This window comes from Jaculus jaculus, chromosome 7 (genome assembly GCF_020740685.1).
Source record: "Jaculus jaculus isolate mJacJac1 chromosome 7, mJacJac1.mat.Y.cur, whole genome shotgun sequence".
NCBI classification, from domain to species: Eukaryota; Metazoa; Chordata; class Mammalia; order Rodentia; family Dipodidae; genus Jaculus; species Jaculus jaculus.
The window spans coordinates 69,740,304-69,757,799 of NC_059108.1; the positions used below are offsets into that span (position 1 = coordinate 69,740,304).

Below are 17,496 nucleotides of genomic sequence, written 5' to 3' on the forward strand. Positions count from 1 at the left end.
TCACTATACCTGTAGACCAGGTTGGCTTTGGACTTGAAGCCATTCTCCTGCCTCTGCCTCTCAAGTGCTGGGATGTATTGCCACATCCAGCTCAGGCATATTTTATACCTGTTGGGTATCTATTTCCTCCCCAAACTATAAGAATCTCCTGTGAATCACTCATTTTGCATAGCTCTGTTCTTTGAGGGAATAAATTATAGCTCCAACAGTTGCAGGTTTAATCAAATTGCCCCTCAAGCCCTCTGGCTCCTAGAGGCAGGGATCATGCTATAGCCACCCGCTCCATGCCAGGGAGCACCTCCATCCAGTGCTGCCAGCGCCCAGTCATTTGCCTACTGGAACCTTTCATTTCTATAACGGCATTAATTGTGCAAGATTTTCTATAAAGTGCCAATCAGGTATGCTGTATTTGGTGCACTGTGAGCAAGCACTCATTAAATGGTAGTTACTTATTATGTTGCTGACTACTACTTTTCCTACTCACCAAGGTGTGTTTGTGCTGAAATGCCTCTGAGCTGGCTTTTATCCCAGAATTTTCTTTGAAAACAATAAAAGTTTCAATTATATTTTCATCCTAAATGAACCAAATTCTAATATTCACATGTTTTTTTTCTTAATGGGAGTATAAAGTCAAGAATAAAATTTCATATTCTCTCCTTCAGTCAATATCCAATAAGCATTTCTGGGATTAGACACCAATATATTATGTTAAAGGCTACAATGCAAAATCTTTTGAAGTGGTATGTAGTATAAGGCCAAAATCTTCTGGACCTAAAATCTTTCCCTCAGTGCCATTTCAGTATGTCATACTTCTCTCCTGAAAGATATACATTCTCTCTCTTTTTGAATGCAAATCCTTATGCATCCTTATGTAGCCCAGGATGGCCTTGAAAAGAAGATCTTATTTCAGCCTCCCAAGTACTGGGATTATAGATATGAGCAATACACACTTGGCTCATCTATCCTTTTATAAGAAGGGCTACATGGTGAGATACTGGCTGGCCTGGGTTATAGAGTGAGATTCTATCTCAAAAAACCTGGGTGGGGAGACGACTCAGCAATTAAGACACTTGCTGGCAAAGTCTGCCAGCCCTGGAACCACGTAAGGCCAGATGCACAAAGTAGCACATGTGTTCATTTGCAGTGGCAAAAGGCCCCAGCATGCCCATGCTCCTCTTCTCTCTCAAATAAATAAATACAAATAGTGAGAAAGAGAGAAGAGGGGGAACCGTGGAACATGTAGCAAACCTATAGTTTGAAACCACCTTGGGCTATACAATGAGTCCCAGCCAGAAGTACATAGCAAAACCCCTTCTCAAAAAAAAAAAAAAAAAAAAATCAGACAGAAAAGCCAGGCGTGGTGGCGCACGCCTTTAATCCCAGCACTCGGGAGGCAGGGGTAGGAGGATCACTGTGAGTTCAGTGCCACCCTGAGACTACACAGTGAATTCCAGGTCAGCCTGGGCTAGAGCGAAACCCTGCCTTGAAAAACAAAAAAAATCACACAGGGCTGGAGAGATGGCTTAGCAGTTAAGGTGCTAGCTTGCAAAACCTAAAGACCCAGGTTCAATTAGCCAGTACCCACTTAAGCCAGATACACATGGTGGCACATGTGTCTGGAGTTCATTTGCAGTGGTTTAAGGCCCTTGTGCACCATTCTCTCCCTCTCACTCCTCTCTCTGACTCTTTCTCTCTTAAAAAAATAAAATATTTAGCTGGGAGTGGTAGCCCATACCTTTAATCCCAACACTTGGGAGGCAGAGGTAGGAGGATCACCATGGTCATTCTGAGACTACATACTGAATTCCAGGTCAGCCTGAGCCAGAGAGAGACCCTCCCTCAGAAAACAAAACAAACAAACAAAATAAAAGTGAAAAAAATACTATTGTTTTAAAATGTACTAGTGAGAGTCAGTGGTCTAGCTTATATTCAGTATTGCCTTGCAACAAATACCTCCCATGAGCAGGCAGCATGCTGAAAGCAAAGCAGTCAGGCAAACCATGAACATTGTTTCTTTAGGCTATGCAGCTAGCTTCTCTGCCTTCAGACCTAGCTTCCAGCCATACACCTAAATACACAATGGGTACAAAGTTACTTAGATACTCAAGAATGCTGTAAGCCCACCTGGAACACAGTTAGGTAGAAGAAGGAACTAATGAGAACATGACGTGGTCTGTGTGGGCACCTCAGACTGGCCCCTAGATGTTCCTGAACCTGCACTGGAGCACTAACTTCCTCCAGCCCAGCTCCTCTTACACTAGGGCCTTCCTTACCAGAAAGATAATAGTAATTGCTTATCTATAAAAATAAATTCTGGCTGGGCATGATGGGCGCACCCCTTTAATTCCAGCACTTGGGAGGCAGTGGTAGAAGGAGCACTGTGAGTTTCAGGAGGCCCCATAATGAATTCCAGGTGAGCCTGGGCTTGAGGGAGACCTTACCTTGAAAAACAAACAACAATAACAAAAACAACAACAAAAAGCTGGGCGTGGTTGCGCACGTTTAATCCCAGCACACGGGAGGCAGAGGTAGGCGGATCGCCATGAGTTCAAGGCCGCCCTGAGACTACATAGAGAATTCCAGGTAAACCTGGACTAGAGTGAAACTCTACCTAAAAAAAAAATCTTGGCTCCAAAACTTTTTAGTTGTGTGACCTTTGGCAAATTGCTTATCTTTCTGAGTTTCCATTTCCTTATCTGTAGGAAAAATAATATGTGCCTACCACATGGGGCTTATTGTGAGGGACAAACAGATAATGTATGTTAGGTAACTGAATGAGTGCCTGGCATATAATATGTATTTAATAGTGATTGCTATTGACAGTAACTTTGGTATCACCAATAAGTAAATTTTGCTGTCCTTTATTCCCTCTTTAAATTTTGGGGTGAGTTCACATTATTGGTGAAATTTAAATTCATCTGCTACCAAGAGTGTTCCTTAGTCACCTACCTGAAAAACAATAGCCTAGTTGTTAGGACAAATGTAATGTTAAAAAAAAAAAAAAAAAATTAAGGGATGGGAGAGATTGCTTAGTGGTTAAGGCATTTGTCTGCAAAGCCAAAGGACTCAGGTTCAATTCACTTGGAAGCACATAAGCCAGATGCACAAGGTGGAGCATGCATATGGAGTTTGTTTGTAGCCACTGAAGGCCCTGTTGGGCCCATTCTCTTTCTCTCTCTCTCTTTCAAATAAACAAAATAAGTAAATGAATATTTTTTTATTTACTTATAAAAAAGAATTAAGTTGGGTGTGTGGCACATGCCATTAATTCCAGCACTCACCCTGAGAGTACATAGTGAATTCCAGGCCAGCCTGGGCTACTGGGCTAAAGGGAGATCCTACCTCAAAAAAAACCAAACAAGAAAGTTGTGTGTGTGTGTAGTAACTGGTCCTAGTTTACACTTTTCCAAGCCAGGCTCTTTTAGATAAATGCAATATATATATATATTTGAGAGAGAGAAAGAAGCAGATGGAAAATGGGTGTGCCAGGGCCTCCAGCCACTGCAAACAAACTCCAGATACAAGCACCACCTGGCTTATGTGGGTACTGGAGAATTAAACCTGGATTCTGGCTTCACAGGTAAGCACCTTAACTGCTGAGTCATCTCTTCAGCTCAAAAAATGCTTCTTTTTTAAAAAACAATTTATTTATTTATTTATTACTTTTTTGCAAGCAGGGGTGGGGAGAGGAGAGGAGAAAATGGGCGCACCAAGGCCTCTTGCCATTGCAGATGAACTTCAGATATGCACTACTTTGTGCATCTGGGTTTATGTAGGTATTAGGGAATCAAACCCAGGCCATTAGGCTTTGTTAAGCAAGTACTTTTAACCGCTGAACCATCTTTCCATCCGTGATAAATGCTCCTTGTTTTGTTTGTTTCCAAAATAGGTTATTACTCTAGTCTAGGGTGGCCTCAAACTGTTGGCGATTCTCCTTCCTCAGTCTTCTGGGTGCTGGGATTGAAGGTGTGTGCCACATAAATTCTTGTTTGCTTGTTTGTCTGTGTTTTTGAGACAGAGATTTACTGTGTAGATAAACTGGCCTCAAACTTGAGATCTTCTTGTCTCAGCCTCTGGAGTACTCAGATTACAGGTGGGTGCCACCATGCTTGGCTTAGATAAATAATTTTTGGAGGAGCAGGAATAAAGATCAAACCCAGAGCCTTGGCATGCTAGATAAGCACTCTACCAGTGAGCTACAAACCCCACCCAACAATCATTTGAGTAACTTCCATATTACATGCTCTGATAAGCACTAAAGATTCAGAGATGGGGCTGGAGAGATGGCTTAGCAGTTAAGGCATTTGCCTACAAAGCAATTCCCCAGTACCCACGTAAACCAGATGTACAAGGTGGCGCATGAGTCTGGAGTTTGTCTGTAGTGACTATAGGCCTTGATGCACCCATTCTCTCTCTCTCTCTCTCTCTCTCTCTCTCTCTCTCTCTCTCTTAAATAAATAAGTAAAATATTTTTTAAAAAAATGATTCAGAGCTGTATAAGACAAAATGTATTTCTTCCTTCCCCCTTCTTTTTCTTTTGAGACAGGGTCTCATGCTGTGTACACTGTACCCAAGTTGGCCTGGTACTCACTATGTAGCTTTAGCTGGCCTCAAACTCTTGACAATCTTCTTACCTCAGCCTACTGAGTACTGGGATTACAGGCATGAATCTATATCAGCTTCTTTCCCCTCCCCCCATCCCTCCATCCTTACTTAGGACTGAATCCAGAGGCTGGAATATGCTAAGTACATGGTCTACAACTGACCTGCACCTCCAAGACATAGTTTTTGTTACATATATATATATAATGTTTTGTCGTTTATGAGAATTTTAATATATGAACATATTGCAATTTGGCTATATTCCCATTGGGTTATATATATACTATGTCCCTCCTCCCCCAACCCATCCCACTAAGGACCCTCCTTAGTGGGTTTACTGATAGTCACTGTAGTGCTATGAATATGCCAGTTAGTTTCTGTGGGGTAAGGGGACAATGCCTCAGAGTATATCTGCAAGCCCTGTGGCTCTTAGATTCTTTCAACTCTCTCTTCCCCAATGTTTCCTGAACCTTGGAGGGTATGTGGTAAGTTTCCTTTAGATTAAGAAGCCTCTAATTTTCTGTCTTGAAGATTGAGTCTACCATCATCTCCTTGGAAGAGGTTCTTAACAGTGAGAGCAGCACTCATGTTTAATCCATAATTTCCTCTGTGATGTTTCCTGGGGTCAATATTTTTTTACTTAAAGAATTATGGGCTGGAAAGATGACTTAGCTGTTAAGGTGCTTGCCTGTGAAGCCTAAGGATGCATGTTCGAATCTCCAGGCCCCATGTAGCCAGACACAGTAATGTAAGCATGCAATGTTGCACATGCACACAAGAGGGTGCACACGTCTGGAGTTTGTTCACAGTGGCTGAAAGGCTCTGGTGTTCCTATTCTCTCTCTCTCTCTCAAAAATAAAATAATAATAATAAAAGAATTGTGTGGTAAAGCACACCTTTAGTTTGAGGCCAACCTCAGACTACATAGTGAATTCCAGGTCAGCCTGGGCTAGAGACACTACCTCAAAAATCCCCTCCCCATAAAAATAATAATAGCCAATTGTCTTTGCTGCTTCTTCCCCACATTCTTCCAGAGGGTTCTTAACCTGTTTGCTGGTAAGATCCTCTCTCTTGCTATGCCTCCTATCTTTCCTTTCCATTCCCCTCTCTTTGCCCTCCCCCAGCTCTTACATAACTAAACCAGTCGTTAATTCTCAGTCTGTTTAGTGCATGTAAATCTCATCTTGCCCATCAGATTATAAATAACTCCAGGGCATGAGTCTTCTATATTATCTTATATTCCCATACTACCCACCATCCTGTTATATCTAATCATCCATGATGACTATGGATTACATTTTATGAACTTGTATGAAATACATAGCTCAACTTATCCCTCTAACATAGTTGGATATGAAACAGATATGGGGCAAATGCTACTTTGCTACTTTTGTATATACCACTTGATGCATGATGTACTTAGAAATTTTCTCACCCCCCCCCCGACTTTTTTTTTGTTTGTTTGTTTGTTTGAGGTAGGGTCTCACTCTAGCCCAGGCTGACCTGGAGTTCACTATATAGTCTCAGGGTGGCCTCAAACTCACAGTGATCCTACTCCCTCTACCTCCTGATTGCTGGCATTTAAGCCATGCACCACCACGCTCTAACTTATTTCTTCTTAAATCCTTTTAATTATTCTTCTTCCATAGTGTTGATATTGAACACCAGACCACTGAGTTCTACATGGAATGAAAAATGCCAGTTCCTTCAAAAAGTTAAATAATAAGGAATCAAACAAGCCAATCAAAAAATGAGCTATGGAGCTAAATAGAGCATTCTCAAAGGAAGAAGTACGAATGGCATATAAGCATCTAAAAAAATGTTCTACGTCACTAATCATAAGGGAAATGCAGATTAAAACTACATTGAGATTCCATCTCACTCCTGTCAGATTGGCCACCAGCATGAAAACAAATGATCATAAATGTTGGTGAGGATGTGGAAAAAGAGGAACCCTTCTACACTGCTGGTGAGAATGCAATCTGGTCCAGCCATTGTGGAAAACAGTGTGGAGGTTCCTAAAACAGCTAAAGATTGATCTACCATGTGACCCAGCTATAGCACTCCTAGGCATATATCCAAAGGACTCATGTCATTTCCTTAGAAGTACGTGCTCAACCATGTTTATTGCTGCTCAATTTATAATAGCTGGGAAATGGAACCAGCCTAGATGTCCCTCAACTGATGAGTGGATAATGAAGATGTGGCACATTTATACAATGGAGTTCTACTCAGTGGTAAAGAAAAATGAAGTTATGAAATTTGCAGAAAAATGGATGGACCTGGAAAGTATTATACTAAGTGAGGTAACCCAGGCCCAGAAAGCCAAGCACCACATGTTCTCTCTCATATGTGGATCCTAGCTACAGATGATTGGGCTTCTTCTGCGTGAGAACGAAAATACTTGGTAGCAGAGGCCAGTAAGTTAAAAAGGAGACACAAAGGGAAGAGAAAGGAAGGGAGAAGGATACTTAATTGGTTGATATTGTATATATGTAAGTACAATGATTGTGATGGGGAGGTAATATGATGGAGAATGTAATTTCAAAGGGGAAAGTGTGGGGGTGGGTAGGGAGGGAATTACCATGGGATATTTTTTTATAATCATGGAAAATGTTAATAAACATTTAAAAATTTTTAAAAAAAAGCCAGTTCTTGGGACTGCGATGATGGCTCAGCAGTTGAAGGTGCTTGCTTGCAAAGGCTGCCAGCCTGGGCTCAATTCTCAAGCCACCCACATAAACTGGACACACACATGCACACACACACACACACACAAAAGGCACAAATGACTGATACTCATTTGCAATGGCAAGAGACCCTGGCAACACCCCCCCAGCACATACACATCAAATAATTTTTTCTTGTTGTTTTTTCTGAGGGAGGGTCTTGCTGTAGCCCAGGATGATCTGGAATTCACTATGTAGTCTCAGGGTGGCCTTGAACTCACTGTGATCCTACTACCTCTGTCTCCCAGGTGCTGGGATTAAAGGCATGCATCACCATGTCTGGCTAAAAAAAAATTTTTTTTAAATGCTAGTTCTATCTTTGCATTTGGTCTTGAATTGCTATCATCTGCTTGGAAACTGCTCCAGAAGACAGGGCAGCTTCTCAGCACATCTGCAGCTAACAGTCATGCAGAAGGGAAGCAGAAGCAATTTTGCCCCATATCTCCCTTAAGGAGAACACTGAACGTTGTTCCTTAGCTTAGCTTGAATGGTGTACAATAGTGCTGATTAACTCTACAAGAATTCTCACATTTGGGAATTATTTGGGAAAATATCTTGATTTCACTGAAATCACCTGTAATACATGCACCATATTTATTACTCTTGTTTGTTTTGTTTTGTTTGAGGTAAGGTCTTGCTCTAGCTGAGGCTGACTTGGAATTTGCTATGTAGTTTAAGGGAGGCCTCGAACTCACAGCAATCCCCCTAACGTTGCCTCCCAAAAAAAGGAATGTAGTGCTGGGATTAAATGAATGCGCCAACACACACGGCCAGACTTGTTATTCTTGTTACTGTCATGTCACCATGAGGTGTTTTGGAACTCTCCTCTCTTCGGAGTCATGAACAGATCAGTAAGTAACATTTACCCCACTGACATTGTACTTAGTATACCTTACAACCCCACTCTGAGATTTCAGATCATGACTATAAACCCCCTTCACAAAACACTACCTTTTTCTTTAACCTTTGAAATAACAGAGGATACCTAGAAAACCTCCCAGAGTCCATTGTGAAAAGGGATTGGAGATAACATGATCACTGCACTGAAGTCTGGGTGAAGAAGTGAAGAGGATTATCTGCATACTGCACTGATTTTATTTGACTTCAGGATATTCTCTAATGTCACTGCTGTTCAAGTGCCAAGATATCTCTGAACTATACATGGAGCACTGTTATCCAGAGAAACTGGTTCATGGGCACCAGGACACAGTAAACCTTCATAAGAAAACTCCAGAGACAGACAACACAGAATCAGTCCCATGTGAGCCTGACCACACTGCATTCCTTTTTCTGGGAAGAAGGTTAAGCCTTCTACAAAATACAGCAGACTAAACTCTTCCTACCTAAAGAGAGGGCAGTAATGAATCATTGCCCCACGCCTATCTCCAGAGCTTCTCTACAGAGCATGTATTGCATAGGCAGAGTTATGTCTGAGAGCCCCTGCCCTGTAAAGCGCTACTGGGGCACCTACACTCTTGGTTCCACTCCAAGCCAGGACACACATTTCACCCATCAGTTCCTCCTCCACTCCATATTCTAGTTACTCCTGATTCCCTCAGAGGACCTCACAGGGTCTTCTGTGGTGTTGACAGGTGGATTATGATAGGTGACCAGAGAAACTGCAAAAATACATTTAGAAGCCAGTCGTGGTGGCGCATGCCTTTAATCCCAGCACTCGGGAGGCAGAGGTAGGAGGATTACCCCAAGGCCACCCTGAGACTACTTAGTGAATTGCAGGTCAGCCTGGGCCAGAGTGAGACCCTACCTTGAAAAAACAAACAAACAACAACAAAAACATTTAGAGAAGAACACAAGTGTCCCCTCCCTTCCGTATTTTCCTTATCCAAGAAATGGAAATAACAAACAGCCCCATGTCACATCTATTTCACTCAGTGAAGGTGCATTGGATGGGACAGGCTACAAAAAGTTAGGCCATTATTATTTCTGTTGTTGCTATTATAATCACACACCCCATAGTTTCATATAAGGCAACACAATATCTACTAAATATTCCTCAAAACCTAATCCACTGCATGCTGCGGGTGGCTGTGTAAAAACTCACTGCATGTGGCGAGTGGCTGTGTAAAAGCTAGTTAAGAATCTATAACTCGCAGGGCATGGTGGTGCATGTCTTTAATCCCGGCCCGCAGGAGGCAGAAGTAGGAGGATTGCTGTAAATTCCAGGCCATCCTGAGACTACATAGTGAATTCCAGGTCAGTCGAAAAACCAAACCAAACCCAAACAAACAAACAAAATCTATTCAGTCTCAGAGACTGAATCAGGGTTTTCTGGATCAGAACCCCCACGTGACAAGACCTGGATTTTTACCAAGTTCTCAGGCAATGCTGGGACACACACACCCAACCAGGTTTGTGACCCCTATTTGTTCTACTTTATGGAGAGAACTATTCAGTTTGGTTGGTTGACGAAATACATAACACAAATCACTTTTCATACCTCTCAGACTTGATCAGTGGAAATGGGTCACAATACATGGGACCAGACCAAGCAAGACTAATGCTTTGGAGGTTTTTTTTTTTTGGGGGGGGGGTTAAAGTTCCATAAGAGGGCCGCCAGAGAAGGGATGCTGAGATCTGTGGGCAAAGGAATTGGACTCACCTACAATGATGCCACAAGCGCTAACCAATCCGATCTCTTTCTTCAGAGCTACTCCGCCCCCTCCAGAACCGGCCTCAGCCTCCAGGCTGGCCTCCGACTTGCTCCCACCTGGGTGGTTCTTTTCCGTGTTGTTTCGGTGTCTGGCTCCTTTTTCCATCTTTCTCCGCAGGATTACAATCGTGAAAAAGCTACCTCTTTCTAAACACTGCTTATAAACAAAGAAAGTGCTTTTAAGGGCGGGGCACGGGAGCTTATATGTTTAAATATAAAAATAGAACTGTACCAGCGACTCCAGCTGGAATTCTCCGGAAAGGGTTTATCCCCAGAAACTGGGATGACTCTGCTTTGTATACCGAGAGCGGCTAATTTCAGATGCTTCAAAACGACAGTCTGACTTTCCTTCAGCTGCCCTAGCCAAAGAAACCGCCTTTACCTTCCCAGTCTTCCTGGATGACGAGGACAAGGTAGTTTTCCTGCGCTGATGGAGTAGGGAAGCGATCTTCAGGTACTTTCTTCTTTTCTAGAAAAGCAAAGCTGTGACCTGGCCGGCTGGCTCTCGATCTGGCTTCCACCTGCTGCGGGCTGCCTCCCCCGGCTTCGGCTCCTCCTTCCGCTAGCCCCAGATGTCCCCTGCTGTGTGGCTCACCGTCTCGTCCTCGCCGGCCCGGGTCCGCGCTCCGCGCTCACGGCGCCGCCGGCCCCATCGCGCGCCCGCCCGCCCGCCGGGGAGAGGCTCCTCCGCGCCCGCCGCTCGCCGCGCGCTCGCCCAGCGCTTCCCTTGGAGCCACCCGCTTTATTCGCTGGCCGAGGCTCCGCCCCCGAATCCTCCGGTCCTCTCCATCCTCCGGCCTCCCTCCTCTGCTATTTAAATATTAGCACATACCCCCAAAGATCCCGGGGAATATGGTTGAAAACATTTCTCTTTCTCTCTCTCCTTGTAACCAAGTGGAAGAGAAATGCTCTCAGGTCACCTGCTGGACATGGGAGAGCTCACTAGCCAGCCGTGCATGACAGCGTCTGCGAGCTTTATAAATAAAGGAACAGTTGTGCGGATACTTTTAATGCCATCAGAAATAAACCGGCCGATGTACTAAAATATTTATAAATTATTTGAGGACACCAGAGGGAAGGCTGTAGGGATATCATCTTCAACCTGGTTCTTGAAAATAGAAGGGAGTCTTTGGGGGATAGGGTGGAAGGAATTTATAACCACAAGAATTTTACTTAGCGGCCATTAATGAAAAGCAAATAAATTCATGAAGAAGTAGTAGCCTCATTGTTTATACCTCTTAGTGAGGGGTGATTGAAGCATAAGAAGAGTCTGGCCCTGGGCCCATTAATTCTAATATTTTTACATCTCTAAGCTGAAAAGCAGATGAGGGAATTATCAGCGCCTCATGAAGATTTGTTGATGTTAAGAGATGAATAACTCATCAGTTCCTCTACTTCCCTGAAGAATACATGCATTTATTTAATTAATGTTTTGTTGCTGTTTTGAGTTTTTAAGGCAAGGTATCTCACTCTCTAGCTCAGCTGACCTGGAACTCAACTCTACAGCTGAGGCTGGCTTTGAACTCCTCCTACCTCCGCCTCCAGAGTGCTGAGATTCTAGGCATGAGCCACCACATACAGCTTCCTGGAGAATTTAATTCTGAAACTGTTGCTTTACCACAAGAACAATATGTTTATTTCTAATTGTAAAGTACTTTGGAAAAGCAGCATGAAGCAATATCGCACACAACACTATAAATCTAAAGTGACTTTGACTCTCATTACATACATTATGCAAACTCTTTGATGTTAAAGCAGATCAAAAAATTAAAATTCTCCAAATTGACCATTAACTACAGAAATTTGGCTTTACTTTTTGTAAAATATCCTAAAATGTTTGCACTTTAAAAAATATTATTATTTTATTTATTTATTTTGGATTTTTGAAGTAGAGTCTTGCTGTAGCCCAGGCTGACCTGGAATTCACTATGGAGTCTCGGGGTGGCCTCACACTCACAGCGATCCTCCTACCTCTGCCTCCCAAATGCTGGAATTAAAGGCATGTGCTACCACGCCCAGCTTTGTGCTTTTATTTTTTTAATTTGTGCCTCTAAAGAAAATAAGTACTAATTCTTTAAAATGGGATTAGACAAACTATTGTAACAAGTTTTTCCAAATGGAGTAAAGTCCAATCAACAATCTTGTTTTCAGTCTGCCCCTTGAACACTCAACTCAGCAAGTATTAAGACGTTTCAAAGGTTGTCATCTCCATTCCCCCTTCTGCCCTTCCAAGACATAGCAAGTTTAAAACGTCAGCAAAATAAATAAATAAATTAAAAGGACAGAAAGGAAAAAAAGACATGGGGGGTAGTGTATAAAGGATTTTTAACAAAAAGACAAGACAGGAAATACAGCACAAAGCTCTAGGAGAAGTAATGAGTCATGGAAAAATGAACACAATTTGGATTGCCTCTGGCCTTTCCTGGCATTCGAGAGAACAGAGGGAAAATTTAAGAAGTTCATTACTAAACACTCTGATTTGAAGACTTCTGCTCAAATGTGAGTTATTTCAGTAATGTTTGATAATTCCAATTTAAATGATTTAGACTTAATATAGGATGAAACAAGATTGTGATGAATTTAAGGTCTCTTGCCAAAATGAGTACAAGCCTACCATGTAAGCTTGAGCTGTCTCAAGGGGAACTACCAGATCAAATAGATTTTTAGGATACAGTATATCTGCAAATGGGAAAGGGAGGGCTATTGAAGATTAATATTTCCCTTTTTTTTTTGGCTTTTTTGTGTGTAGCATGATATGTGTGTAGTGTATACACATACTTGTGCCTTTGCAGAGCCCCATTTACCCACCTCCAGTAGAGGGTCACTTGCCTAGGGTGGCTGGAATGGAACATGGAGTATTCCACCCCATTGATCTTTTGCCTGGTTTTGTTTGGAGCCTGGGTCTCTGTTTTTTCTAATTTTGGAGCTTGCGAGGTATGTGGGGGGTGGCTCCGGAGATCCTCAGGTCTGTGTTTCTCTGCAGGGCAACGCCCAGCTTTTTTATGTGGGCTCTGGAGATTTGAACTCTTGCTGTCCCAGGGTTAGTCCCCTCAGGTTCTTCTGCTTAAACAAAAAGTGCACTGAACTACTGACCCATCTCTCCAGCCTTATTTCCAATTTATTATTATTATTATTATTTCAGTACATGTGGTTTCTTAAAAAAAATAAGAGAGCAAGAGAGGAAGAATTGGAGCACCAGAGTGTCCAGCCACCGCAATGGAACTCCAGATGTGAGCGCCACCTTGTGCATAATGTGTCACCTTGTGCCTCTGGCTTATGTGGCATCTGGGGAGTCAACCATGGGCCCATTGGCTTCACAGGCAAGCCCAGTAACTGCTAAGCCATGTCTCCAGCTCTTGTGGCTTTTTAGTATGGCAGGCTTATGACTGTTTAAGGGTGTGATATAAAAACTAGAAAAGGAGTCTTCCTTCCTTCAAAAGGGCCATTATTCATATTATATGTCTCTCCTTAGGTTGGGATTTTTTTGTGACGTATGTTTAAATTTCATGTGACATGGGGCTGGAGAGATGGTTTAGGGGATAAGGCACTTGTCTATAAAGCCTAGGAACCCAGGTTCAATTCCCTAGGACCCATCTAAGCTAGATGCACAAGGTAGCACATTTGTCTGAAGTTCAATTGCAGAGGCTGGAGGCCCTGGTATGCCCATTCTTCCTCTCAAATAATTTTTTTCTAATTTTATGTGACCAGCATTGAACAGGAGAGAAAAAATGTTGGTGTAATATGTTAAGAAAAAAAATGACTACTTGAAATTTATTATGCTCTGTGTATACAATTCTTCATCTATAACTGTAGCCTACATTTGTTTACTTTTATATTTTTTATTTTACTCTGCATCTGAACAGTGCTTTATAGTATACAGTCTGTTTTCTTAATATCTTAATTTCCTCCCCCCCCCTCATAAAATATCCTGGGTAGACAAAACTAGTTTCTTTTTCGTTATTGTTGTTGTTATTCTTATTGTTAGGTTTTTGGTTTGTTTTGTTTTTTTCCTTGGAGGTGGGATCTCACTCTAGCCCAGGCTGACCTTGAAGTCACTCTGTAGCTCCAGGCTGGCCTTAAACTCACTTCAATCCTCTTACCTCTGCTTCCTGAGTGCTGTGATTAAAGGCATGCACCACCACACCCAGCTCACAAAACCAGTTATTATTTCTTATTTTTATGGTACCTGAGATTAAAACCAGGATCTTGCTAAGCAATCATTCTCCCACTGAGCTATCTTCCCCACACACTAGCTCCTATTTTAAAGATTATGAATCTGAAGCTCAAAGAAGTATCATGCCAGAGGTCAAAGACCAGACATTGAATCTGTTCAAGGGCCAGGTTATCACCCACTTATACTGAGCTCTTCTAGTCTAGAACACATGTCAATGCTTCAACTCCTTTCACCAGAAACAGAGGACTTCTGACCAGGCTTGTCCCATGTTTGTTGTTGTTTTGAGATGTCATTTATATAGCCCAGGCTGGCCACAAATTCATGATCTTCCTGGTTCAGCCTCCCGAGTGCTGGGACTCTGTGTGTTCTCGAGTTCATGTCATACCTTGGTCTCTTAGACACCCACCTTGATGTCAGCTCTTTGGAATCTGTTCTGTGAGAACCACAGGATTTAACATAGCCACTCTCCCCCACCTTCCCCCCATTCACCACCCTCTTCACACAGGCCACCTAGCGGACATTTCAAAAGTACTTAGTGCATCTCTATTTGCATTATGAGTGATGGTTCTCATTGCGTGCTTAAGATGACAAGAAATCAGCCTTATTAACCAGGAAAAGATAGGTGGAAAGAACATTTTCTTAAAAATACTTTATAGTCTGAGGAAGAGAAAGGCTGTGTATGGCTGACACCTACTGCACACACACACACACAAAAAAAATGCCACAGGGACATTTCACTTGCCATAGTTGAACACTGATGTTCTGATAGTCCCTTTTTGAAACAGGTAAAAATGCTAATGGTGGCACATGCCTTTAAATCCCTGCACTCAGGTGGCAGAAGAAGGAGGATCACCATGAGTTCAAGGCCACCTTGAGAAGACTACATAGTGAATTCTAGGTCAGCCTAAGCTAGAGGTACTCAAAACACCAAAAAAAAAAAAAAAAAAAAAAAAAAAAAAAAAAAAAAAGCTAATGCAAAGGAATGGAGCACAAAGCACATCTACTCCATTTCTAGCTTTGTTTCTGTGCCTGACAGAAAGTGTTCTATTCTTATTCTTTGTAGCAGAGCTATGAACTCTGCGGCCACTCACAGAGGACCAAACATCTTCCTGGAGTCAGCCCTGAGCCCGTGCTTTCACTGCTCTCGTCTCTTATCTACAGACTCCAAGTCAGACTGAAACCCTTCTTTAGATTAAAACCCATGGGTGAGATATGGGCTCATGCTATATAATCCCAACACCTCAGGGGGCTGACACAGGAATATTGCCATGAGATCAGGTCAGCCTGGGCTACAGAACGAGACTCTGCCGCAAAACACATAAATAGATAAATATATTAGGTAAATAAAGCCTATGGGCTGGATGTGGAGAGGCAAGTTTGTAATCCCAGCACTGTGGAGATTTAAGAGGACCTCCGAGTTTGAAGCCAGCCTAGGTTGCTCAAGATCAGTCTGGGATATGTGTTGAAACTGTTTCAAAAACAATGGAGGGGGGAGTGGAGAGATGGTTCAGTGGTTAAGACACTTGCCTTCAAAGCCTAACTACCTGGGTACCCAGTTAGCCAGATGCAGATGCACAGTGGCACATGCACCCGGAGTTCGTTTGCAGTGGCTAGAGGCCCTGGTATGTCCATTTTCTCTCTGTGTCTCTCTCTGGTTGCACATAAATAAATAAATAAAATATTTTTAAAGTAAAGGAGAAAAAGCTGGAGAAATAGCTTAGAGGTTAAGGCACTTACCTGAGAAGCCTAAGGACCTAGGTTCAACTCTCCAGAATGCAGAAGCACATGGTGGCGCATGTGTCTGGAGTTCATTTGCAGTGGCCAGAGGCCCTGGTACATACACTTTCTCTCTCTTTCTCCCTCTCTCTCTCTCTCTCTCTTACTCTCTCTTAAATAAATAAATAAAGCCAAGCATGGTGGTGCATGCCTTTAATCCCAGCACTCCAGGAGGCAGAGGTAGGAGAGGAGGATCACTCTGAATTTGAGACCACACTAAGACTACATAGTGAATTCTAGGTCAGCCTGGGTGAGAGCAAGACCCTGCCTTGAAAACCCAATAATAATAATAATAATAACAATAATAAATAAAAATAAAATATAAAGGGCTGGAGAGATGGCTTAGCGGTTAAGCGCTTGCCTGTGAAGCCTAAGGACCCCGGTTCGAGGCTCGGTTCCCCAGGTCCCACGTTAGCCAGATGCACAAGGGGGCGCACGCGTCTGGAGTTCGTTTGCAGAGGCTGGAAGCCCTGGCGCGCTCATTCTCTCTCTTCCTCTATCTGTCTTCCTCTCTGTGTCTGTCGCTCTCAAATAAATAAATAAATAAATAAATATATATATATATATATAAAGCCAGGCATGGTGGCACACACCTTTAATCTCAGCACTCCAGGAGGCAGAGGTAGGAGGATCGCTGTCAGTCTGAGGCCACCTGAGACTACATAGTGAATTCTAGGTCAAACAAACAAACAAATAAATAAATAAAATATAACAAATTTTGGGCTGGAGAGATGGCTTAGCGGTTAAGCGCTTGCCTGTGAAGCCTAAGGACCCCAGTTCGAGGCTAGGTTCCCCAGGTCCCACGTTAGCTGGATGCACAAGGGGGCGCACGCTTCTGGAGTTCGTTTGCAGAGGCTGGAAGCCCTGGCGCGCCCATTCTCTCTCTCTCCCTCTATCTGTCTTTCTCTCTGTGTCTGTCGCTCTCAAATAAATAAATTTAAAAAAATTTTTAATTAAAAATAAAAATTGGACTGGAAAGATGGCTTAGCAGTTAGGGTGCTTGCCTGCAAAGCCAAATGACCCAGGTTCGATTCACTAGTACCTACATAAAAGCCAGATACACAAGGTAGCACATGCCTCTGGAGTTTGTTTGCTGTGGCTAGTGGCCCTGGCATGCCCATTTTTTCTCTATGTACGTATCTGCCTCTTTCTCTCTCTTTCAAATAAATAAATTAATTAAATAAAAACATTTTTAATAAAAATTAAAGTCAGTGGTCCATTGTATGGTAGCTTCTTGAGCCAGTAGTTCTAGAAGCATTTATGTCATTTAAATAAGGAAAGTAAAGCTGAGCCTATAATTCCAGCACTTGGGAGGCAGAGGTAGACAGGATCGCTGTGAGTGTGAGGCCACCCTGAGACTGAATTCCAGGTCAGCCTAGGCTAGAGTGAAACCCTACCTCGAAAAACAAAACAAAAATGAATAAATAAATAAGTTAAATAAATAAATAAAATAAGGGAAGTAGATGAAAATTACAGGGGGAGAAAAAGGAAGGAAATTTAAAAAGATAAGGCCAACACAGGTCAAAAAGAAAAAGAAAAACAAA

General features: G+C 42.6%; 2 protein-coding genes across 3 annotated transcripts in view; one reads left to right on the forward strand and one right to left on the reverse strand.

Annotated features, from left to right (window-relative positions):
• Slc7a8 (solute carrier family 7 member 8) overlaps positions 1–10,625 on the reverse strand; it is a 90,989-nt gene extending 80,364 nt beyond the window's left edge. The window contains exons 1-2 of one of the 2 annotated variants that reach the window (XM_045154465.1): positions 10,385–10,625; positions 9,952–10,156 (exon numbers count right to left, since the gene is read on the reverse strand). In XM_045154465.1, the coding sequence (XP_045010400.1) occupies positions 9,952–10,108 (157 nt within the window). In that variant the 5' untranslated portion in view covers positions 10,109–10,156; positions 10,385–10,625. Of the gene's footprint in view, positions 1–9,951 lie in introns of both variants that reach the window. The other variant, XM_004661791.3, reaches the window with a different exon arrangement.
• A 1,406-nt stretch (positions 10,626–12,031) lies between these two features.
• Rnf212b (ring finger protein 212B) overlaps positions 12,032–17,496 on the forward strand; it is a 141,048-nt gene continuing 135,583 nt past the window's right edge. Inside the window, exon 1 of the mRNA XM_045155607.1 lies at positions 12,032–12,501. The gene's annotated coding sequence lies outside the window, so the exon portion shown is untranslated. The remainder of the gene's footprint in view (positions 12,502–17,496) is intronic.